Source organism: Lithobates pipiens, unplaced genomic scaffold (genome assembly GCF_037356315.1).
Source record: "Lithobates pipiens isolate NorthernLeopardFrog02 unplaced genomic scaffold, aLitPip1_a1.2 Scaffold_23, whole genome shotgun sequence".
Taxonomy (NCBI): Eukaryota; Metazoa; Chordata; class Amphibia; order Anura; family Ranidae; genus Lithobates; species Lithobates pipiens.
The window spans coordinates 65,883,083-65,892,611 of record NW_027507785.1 but is presented as its reverse complement, the minus strand read 5'-3'; the positions used below and the strand labels follow the sequence as shown (position 1 = coordinate 65,892,611).

The window sequence follows — 9,529 nt, the reverse complement described above, 5'->3', positions numbered from 1 at the left end:
CTTTTGAAAACGAGCTGGGTGCAAGGAGGTGGGGAGGAACGAGTCACCCCCACATGGAAAAATGGTTCGTCCCGGCGGCTGACCGCCGCTCTCTGTAGGGGAAGCGGCGCAGTACGCGTGCGCGGAGCTGTCACTTCCGCTATCGGGAGCTACCGGAGAGATGGTGAGTGTCCGGGGAGAGCCCCGGGGCCGCCGGCAGGGGGTGGGCTGCGGTGACCCGGGAGAGGGTGGAGAGCTGCACCCGGGGACAAGTCTGCGGCTAGGCCGCCTAGTATTTGTGTGTATGGGAGCGGCTGTGGGTGGGTGAGTCAGCCCGGGGAGGGCGGGGACCGGAGACAAGACAGCGCCCGACCCGAGGCCTGCACCCTCCACACCTCCCATTGGAGGGGGGTCTGCCGGCCCTCATAGGGGGACATCCGGGGAATGACCGGTCCTTCCTGCTCGGGGATTTCACAATAGACACCTCCTTCCTGCCCCATTCTACACCCCTCTGCAGGCTCTTGTAGTATCCATTCATTGCAGCATTTAGAATCCTACTGGGGCTGCTACAATAATATTGGCACCCCTGCCAGTCAGAGCAGCCAGGTCCTCAACCAGCCTGGTCCTGGACACGCCCCTGTGTGCTGATTGGAACAAGGAAGATCCAGCAGTCTGGTGATCACAGAGCACTCTGATCTCTCCTTCTGTCTGAATGGTCTGTTCCTGCCCATGGGGGGCAGACAGGAGGAGAGATCAGAGTGCTCTGTGATCACCAGACTGCTGGGTCTGCCTTGTTCCAATCGGCATGTCGGGGCCGTGTCTGTGACCCAGCTACTTAAGGACCGGGCTGTACTGACTGTTAGGAGTGCGGAAAGTAGCTGGATCACAGACACGCCCCCGACATTCCGATTGGAACAAGGAAGATCCAGCAGTCTGGTGATCACAGAGCACTCTGATCTCTCCTCCTCTGCCTCCGTTGTCTTTATGAAGGCTTTTAACACTTTGTTCCCCTTGTGAACACGCAAACTGTCCTGGGGTGACAACACTCCCTGTATTGTCTCTGTGGAGGAGCAACGTTGTCACCCTGGGCTGCTGTCTGTTGAAAAAAAAAAATGTTACCTCTCATCTCTAACGTGGGGGGGGGGGGTGTCCTGTAGTACACAGGGGAGAAGTAACACTTCCTGTCTTAGGGTGACAACGCTCATTGTATCAGTGAAGGAGCAATGTTGTCACTCTAGGCTGCTCTCTATCTATCTCTCTCTATGATAGATGTGTGTGTGTGTGTATATATTATAACACACTACAGAATGTGTTGCCTTTTATCTCTAACATGTGTGGGGTGTCCTGTAGTTCTCAGGGGAGAAGTAACATACTGCCGGTCTCGAGGTGATTGCACTCGCTGTATAGAATCTGTGGAGAAACAGCGTTGTCACCCTGGGCTGCTGTGTGTTGAAAAAAAAAACAACTAAATACTTTACCTCTCATCTGTAAAATGTGGGGGTGTCCTGTAGTACACAGGGGAGAAGTAACATTTCCGATACCTACCGTAACTGTGTTTTCACTTCAGCTGTCAGCAATGGTACAAAGCATTGAAAAGTTATTTATAAATTAAATAGATTTTTTATTTTTTTTTAAATTTTGCGCTTTTTTTTGTTTTGTTTTTTCAATGTAAATATATGTTAATGAATATGTGTAAAAATATTCACTAACAAAGTGAACAAAAAAGTTTTAGGGCCGGTTCACACAGCGAGGCGAGGCGAGGCGACACGACTCGCCTCACCTCGCTCCCGCAAGTCGCCCCCATTCAGTGCTATGGAACCGTTCTGAGAGGAGCGACTCGAGTCGCTCCGACTCAGAAAAAAGGTTCCTGTACTACTTCGGGGCGACTTCGGGGGCGACTTGCATTGACTTCTATACAGAAGTCCTCTGCAAGTCGCCGCTGAGCTCCCCGCAGGTCGCGGCGAGGTAAGTCGGAGACGCCTCGCCGCGCCTCACTGTGTGAACCGGCCCTTAATAGTTTATCATTTATAAAAAAACAAAAAAAACAGGAAAATAATTAAATGGAGAATAGGGAGTTAATTAAGGCTGATTAAAGTAAATGAAGGGTTAATAAAGGGTTAAACAGAGGAACATTTGTTCATCCCTTAGATTTGCTGATGAAGAAACAAAGATACAAAAAGAAACAATGTTTCTTTTTATTTTAGTGTTTCATTGCCAGGTGCTTTTTTTTATTTATTTTTGACACCTCCAATTACTGGACTTCTTTTAAAGAGGAAGTAAACCCTGATGAGTTTACTTCCTCTTTTTTTCCCTGCAAAGGTAAAGCATAATGGACTACTGTGCATCGCATAGTAGTCCATTATGTGTCACTTACCTGACACAGGAGCCAGCGAAGTCGCCGCTGTCCCCTGTAGTCCGGCGCATCCATCTTCTCGGTGCGTCTCGCAGCTCTGCCGCTGTCATTTGGCGAAGCCGCGATGACGTCACTCCCGCGCATGCGCACGGGAGTCGACAAATGCGGCAGCTCGATTTTTGGAACTGCCGCGTTCAGTGCGCCTGCGCGCCGCTGTCTCGGGCAAATATTTCCTAAACCATATAGGTTTAGGAGATATTGCTTGGACCTACAGGTAAGCCTTAATCTAGGCTTACCTGTAGATCAAAGTGGTTTGTAAGGGTTTACAACCACTTTAACACTTCAGCTGTCTAGAGGAGACCCACTGACAGCTCAAAGAACCGAGCCTGATAGTATCGGTTTCAGGTATTTACATGAGTATCAATAATTGTGAAAATACCTGGTATCGGCACACACACACACACACACACACACACTACAGAATGTGTTGCCTCTTATCTCTAACATGTGGGATGTCCTGTAGTTCACAGGGGAGAAGTAACACACTTCGCTGTATTGTATCTGTGGAGGAGCAATGTTGTCCCCCCTCGGCTGCTCTCTCTTGATATAAACTCCAGAATGCGTTGCCTCTTGTTTCTAGAAGGTGGGGTGTCCTGTAGTACACAGGGGAGAAAGAATGCACTTCCTGTCCTAGGCTGACAACACTCAATGTATAGTATCTGTGGAGAAGCAATGTTGTCACCCTGGGCTGCTGTCTATTGAAATAAACTACAAGATGTGTTACCTCTTATCTCTGAAATTTGGGGGTGTCCTGTAGTACACAGAGGAGAAGTAACACACTTCCTGTCTCAGGATGACAACACTCACTGTATTGTATCCATTGAGAAACAACATTGTCACCCTTGGGTGCTCTCTGTCTATATATACACTACAGAATGTGTTGCCTCTAATCTCTGTGTGGGGTGTCTTGTAGTTCACAGGAGAGAAGTAACACATTGCTTGTAACGGACTTCCTGTCTTGGGGCGACAGCGCTCACTGTATAGTACCAATGTAGGAGCTGAGTTGTGACCACGTGCTGCTCCTTCCTGATGTGGACTACAGAGCATTTTAGCTCTCAACATTTGAAGTGATGTGTAGTTCACGGGGGGGGTCATGGGATTGTCGCCATCCATGGGGGGGTTGGCGGCATTGTCGCCATCCATGGGGGCAATAAAACAATACATTCAGCTGCTTAGACCCCTTTCACACTGAGGTTTTCAGACGTTTTAGCAATAGAAAAAGCCCCTGAAAACCGCCTCCCATTCATGTCGGTGTCTTTTCACACTGGGGAGGTGCCCTTGTGGGACATTTAGAAAAGCCCTGCAAGCAGCATCTTTGGGGTGGTTTAGGAGTGGTGTATTCAGCGCTCCCATAATGCCCTCCCCATTGCAATGAGCTTTGGAAGCGGCACAACACTGGCGTTATTAACCCCTTTTGGGGTTAAGCGCCCCGCTAGCGGCTGAAAAGCCTGACGGGTTCTAAACTTTTTTCATTCCATCCCAAAACCAGAAAAGATATCTTTGACATCATGCACAGCTTTCTCCATCTCTCTCGTGAGAGTTTGCCAGGAAGGGAGGAGTCACAAGAGGGCCAATGAGGGCTGCATAGCTGGAGGTGTGCCTCTTTGTAATCCAGGAAGTGAACAGGCAGCAGTTTTTGGCTGCCCAAAGTTAAAATGTCTGCAGCCAGACTCGGTGGAGGGAGATTTCTGCAGCATATTTGACAAGTACAGAATCACATTATATATAAAATTAATGTATGGAAAAATATTAATACCACGCTTAAAGAGGAAGTAAACCCTGATGGGTTTACTTCCTCTTTGATTCCCTGCAAAGGTAAAGCATAATGGACTACTATGCATCGCATACTACCCCATTATGTGTCACTTACCTGACACAGGAGCCACCGCTGTCCCCTTGTGTACGGAGCATCCATCTTCTCGGTGGGTCTCGCTGCTCCGGTGCTGTCATTTGATGGAGCCACGATGACGTCACTCCCGCGTATGTGCACAGGAGCCGCCACTCGTGGCATATCGCTGTTAAGAGCGGGCGCGCTCCGTGCACCTGTGCGCCTCTGTCTACGGCGCTTGCGCCATAGACAGCGGTGCCTGTCTTTTGGCAAATATCTCCTAAACCGTGTAGGTTTAGGAGATATTGCTTGGACCTACAGGTAAGCCTTAATCTAGGCTTACCTGTAGGTCAAAGTGGTTTGTAAGGGTTTACAACCACTTTAAACCAAAAAGCAAACAAAAAAAGCAACTGCTAGAGGTATGATACATACGATGGAAAGTAGAAAAAAGGTTGTAGCAGCGCTAAAAAAACCTTGTCGTTTTTTAGCATATATAAAATAATATAATATGCAAAGTGGTTGGAGGGAAGCTTCAGAATGGCAAAGGTGGTTTTTATTACAAATGATGTGAGCAGACTGTAGTGCCTCTTTAATGCCTCTGATCTCGCTCTTTGTAGTGTAAACATACAAGCTGGGGGGGCATACGTAACCCCCCCCCCCACATTCTGATAAATGAGTTTGTGTTCCACAGGCAGATCATACCAGCAAGAGGATGTTATTCTGTTCCAATTCTGACAACTGCAGCTCGGTGTTTACTTTGGCCAATATAAAGTGGTTGTGGGCTTTGTGCTGACTTCCCCAATTCATAGAGCTGTGATCACACACATCACTGCTCCCCCGGAGGACTTCCCATTGATTAGACAGTGCGCTCTGCCAACGCCTGTGCCCGGGATGTCCGGTGTGTGGTGATGATCGATCAGTGTGAGCTGAAACAAATCGCATTCTTGTTTTCCTGATCTGGATTTTGGTCTTTCTGGAATTTTTATGAAGTATCTGATCTCGCTGGATCACTTTTACAGATGGGATTCCTCACTCTGCCCAGGCTTGTTGGGAATGCCTTCAGGGCACAGCTGGGTTTATCACAGGCCAGTGATCTGGGATGGTATGCATTCCTCTGGAGCAGACTTTCTTCACTTTTTTTATTTTACAGAAAGGAAACTTTAAATTATTATTATTATTATTATTATTTAAGGTACTTGTATAGCGCCGTCAATTTATGCAGCGCTTTACATATACATTGTACGTTCACATCAGTCCCTACCCCTCAAGGAGCTTACACTCTAAGGTCCCCAACTCACATTCATACATACTGGGGCCAGTTTAGACAGAAGCCAATTAAACTACCAGAATTTATTTGGATTGTGGGAGGAAACCGGAGGAGGAAACCCACACAGGCACAGGGGGAACATGTAAACTCCAGGCAGGTAGTGTCTTGGTTGGGATTCAAGCCAGCAACCCTTTTTACTGCTAGGCGAGAGTGCTAACCACTAACCCTTGATGATATATCTATAGCTCATGGGTCATTCATTGGCATGAACAGTAAGTTATGAATAAATAAAATAAGAAATGCAGAGTACTTAGTGTATTGGACACCCAAGACTGCTTCTTTCAAAAAAACGTTGCAGTAATATTGAAAGGAAATAAAAATAATAATTGTCAGAAACGAAATGCAGAACATGCAGATTTTAGTCGTCCCCCCCTGCGTTGGCGGTCAGCGTAGCGCCCTCCCCCTCGCGTTGGCGGTCAGCGTAGCGCCCTCCCCCTTGCGTTGGTGGTCAGCGTAGCGCCCTCCCCCCCCTCCCCCTTGCGTTGGTGGTCAGCGTAGCGCCCTCCCCCCCTCCCCCTTGCGTTGGTGGTCAGCGTAGCGCCCTCCCCCCCCTCCCCCTTGCGTTGGTGGTCAGCGTAGCGCCCTCCCCCCCTCCCCCTTGCGTTGGTGGTCAGCGTAGCGCCCTCCCCCCCTCCCCCTTGCGTTGGTGGTCAGCGTAGCGCCCTCCCCCCCTCCCCCTTGCGTTGGTGGTCAGCGTAGCGCCCTCCCCCTTGCGTTGGTGGTCAGCGTAGCGCCCTCCCCCTTGCGTTGGTGGTCAGCGTAGCGCCCTCCCCCTTGCGTTGGTGGTCAGCGTAGCGCCCCCCCCTTGTGTTGGTGGTCAGCGTAGCGCCCTCTCCCCCTTGCGTTGGTGGTCAGCGTAGCGCCCTCCCATTGCCTCGGTGGTCAGAATTTAATAACCATTGAGGTTTTTTCACTATAATAACGGAAAAAAGACCAATACCCATTCCCGTTTCTTTCTGTAAACACCACAAAAGTGACCCCTTTTTTGAAAGTACAGTACACACCCCAAGGTGATCCAATCTTTTTCCGCAATTTTTTGGAAATGAGGAGACATGGCGGTACTGAGGTGGGTAATGGTGCAATGCCTACAGAAATGTATTTTTTATTTGAGCTCTTTTGGTTAAAGCACGGCCCTTCCTGTTCTAGAGCAGCGTTGTGGTTTTGGTTGTCTGCTGAAGCTTTCGTTGTTCAGCATTGGTTCATTGTATGTTCTTTTTTTTTTTTTTTTTTTTTTTTTTTGGCTGATCGCAAGTAAGATCATAAAAAAATAAGAATTATTTGGGGAGAAACAATAATTGTTAGATGTCACTCACCCAGTCTTCTTAAACCAGGGTGCCCTGAGGTTTCTTTAGGGGTGCCTAGGCAAATACCGTATTTATCGGAGTATAACATGCACTTTTTTTCCCCCTTTAAAATCAGGGGAAAATCGTCGGTGCGTGTTATACGCCGATCCCCGCTGATTCCCGCTGATTGTGAGCGGAGCGAGCGCCACCGACATACAGTGTACTCGGCTAGTGTCGGCTCCTCTTGCAGTCCCGCCCACGTGACTGTGAGTGGAGCCGAGACTAGCCAAGTGCGCTCGGCTTTGTGTATATCGGCGGTGCTCGCTCCGCTCACAGTCCTGCCATTGGACCTGTGTTATGTCCATCATAGGGGCGGGACTGGGCATGAATGTGAGCGTAGCGGAGCGAGCACCGCCGACAGTACACTCGGCAAGTCTCGGCTCCACTCAGTCACGTGGGCGGGACTGCGAGAGGAGCCGAGACTAGCCGAGTACACTTGGCTTTGTTTATGTCGGCGGCGCTCCCAATCAGCGGAGATCGGCGCCAATTTTAAATTCCTGCAAAGAGACACAGGGCTGCAAAGACACTGGGCAAGGCTGCATTGATGGGCATTTAAATGTAAGAGAACCGTTGGCATACTATACTGAGAAGAGAAACGTTGGCATACTATACTAGTCAGTACAGTTTGCACAAGTGTATTTGCTTTGGAAGATTGAATCACCTCTACTGTTGGGTGTCCTACCTGTGTGGATGTTGCTGCATTATGTAAAATTGTTAGAATAGTTTTTACATTTTAGAATGGGGTGTCTCGAGACTGTCCATAATTTTTAAAGGGTGCCTTGACTGGAAAAAGGTTTAGAATAAAAAAAAATATATATATAAATTATCTCACAAAAGTAAGTACACCCCTCACATTTTTGTAAATATTTTATTAAATCTTTTCATGTGACAACACTGAAGAAATGACACTTTGCTACAATGTAAAGTAGTGAGTGTACATTTGCTGTCCCCTCAAAATAACTCAACACACAGCCATTAATGTCTAAACCGCTGGCAACAAAAGTCAGTACACCCCTAAGTGAAAATGTCCATATTGGGCCCAAAGTGTCAATATTTTGTGTGGCCACCATTATTTTCCAGCACTGCCTTAACCGTCTTGGGCATGGAGATCACCAGAGCTTCACAGGTTGTCACTGGAGTCCTCTTCCCCTCCTCCATGATGACATCACGGAGCTGGTGGATGTTGGAGACCTTGCGCTTCTCAACCTTCTATCTGAGGATGCCCCTCAGAGGCTCAATATGGTTTAGGTCTGGAGACATACTTGGCCAGTCCATCACCTTTACCCTCAGATTCTTTAGCAAGGCAGTGGTCATCTTGGAGGTGTGTTTGGGGTCGTTATGTTGGAATACTCTGCTTCAGTATGTCACAGTACATTTGGCATTCATGGTTCCCTCAATGAACTATAGTTCCCCAGTGCCGGCAGCACTCATGCAGCCCCAGATCATGACACTCCCACCACCATGCTTGACTGTAGACAAGACAAACTTGTCTTTGTACTCCTCACCTGGTTGTCACCACACACACTTGTCACCAAATAAGTTTATCTTGGGCTCATCAGAACACAGGACAAGGTTCAGTAATCCATGTCCCTAGTCTTCTTGTCTTCTGCAAACCTTTCTTGTGCATCATCTTTAGAAGAGGCTTCCTTCTGGGCAACAGCCATGCAGACCAATTTGATGCAGTGTGCAGCGTATGGTCTGAGCACTGACAGGCTGACCCCCCCCCCCCCCACCCCTTCAACCTCTGCAGCAATGCTGGCAGCACTCATACGTCTATTTCCCAAAGACAACCTCTGGATATGACGCTGAGCATGTGCATTCAACTTCTTTGATCAACCAGGGAGATCCTTTTCTGAGTGGAACCTGTCCTGTTAAACCGCTGTATGGTCTTTGTCACCGTGCTGCAGTTCAGTTTCAGGGTCTTGGCAATCTTCTTCTAGCCTAAGCCATCTTTATGTAGAGCAACAATTCTTTTTTTTCAGATCCTCAGAGAGTTCTTTGCCATGAGGTGCCATGTTGAACTTCCAGTGACCAGTATGAGAGAGTGAGAGCGATAACACCAAATTTAACATACCTGCTCCCCATTCACACCTGAGATCTTGTAACACTAACGAGTCACATGACATCGGGGAGGGAAAAGATGGGCGGAAGTTGCACTTTTGGGTGAAGCTCCACTTTAATGACAAAGTTATCAGAGAATAAACAGACCCATAGCAGCAATGCAAACAATTCTCTGGCCCATACAGGGGTGAGATCAGAAATAGTTAGAAATGGGGTATTTTTGCTGAATCCTTTAAATGCATTGTGACCAGTAATAAAAGTTACAGAAGTCCGTGTTCACAGCTGATCAGTGGAATCCGACTTGTGATTGGTTGGTCTTTTTTCCCTGTAAATAATTGCTTGCTATATAATGGTTAAATGTATAAACCTCCAACAAGTCCGTTTATAACTGTCCTAATGTGTTTTGCAATGAGTCAGCTAGATTTCCCCCTCGGCATCCCTTTCACATTAGGTAAGACACGAGATTAAAGTGAAAAGCTTTTCCATCCCTGTTTGGATAAATGTGCTCCAGAAATAGAAGTGTGCGGTCACGGGATCGCCGAGACTCTGCAGGAACACTGTGCTTTGGTTAGGCTGAG

At 47.9% G+C, this 9,529-nt stretch overlaps 1 protein-coding gene across 1 annotated transcript in view; it reads left to right on the top strand.

Moving 5' to 3' along the window:
• Window positions 1-24: 24 nt before the first annotated feature.
• The window catches only part of ARPC4 (actin related protein 2/3 complex subunit 4), a 32,746-nt gene continuing 23,241 nt past the window's right edge, over window positions 25-9,529 (top strand). Inside the window, exon 1 of the mRNA XM_077451789.1 lies at window positions 25-163. Coding sequence (XP_077307915.1) covers window positions 161-163 — 3 coding nt within the window. The 5' untranslated portion in view covers window positions 25-160. The remainder of the gene's footprint in view (window positions 164-9,529) is intronic.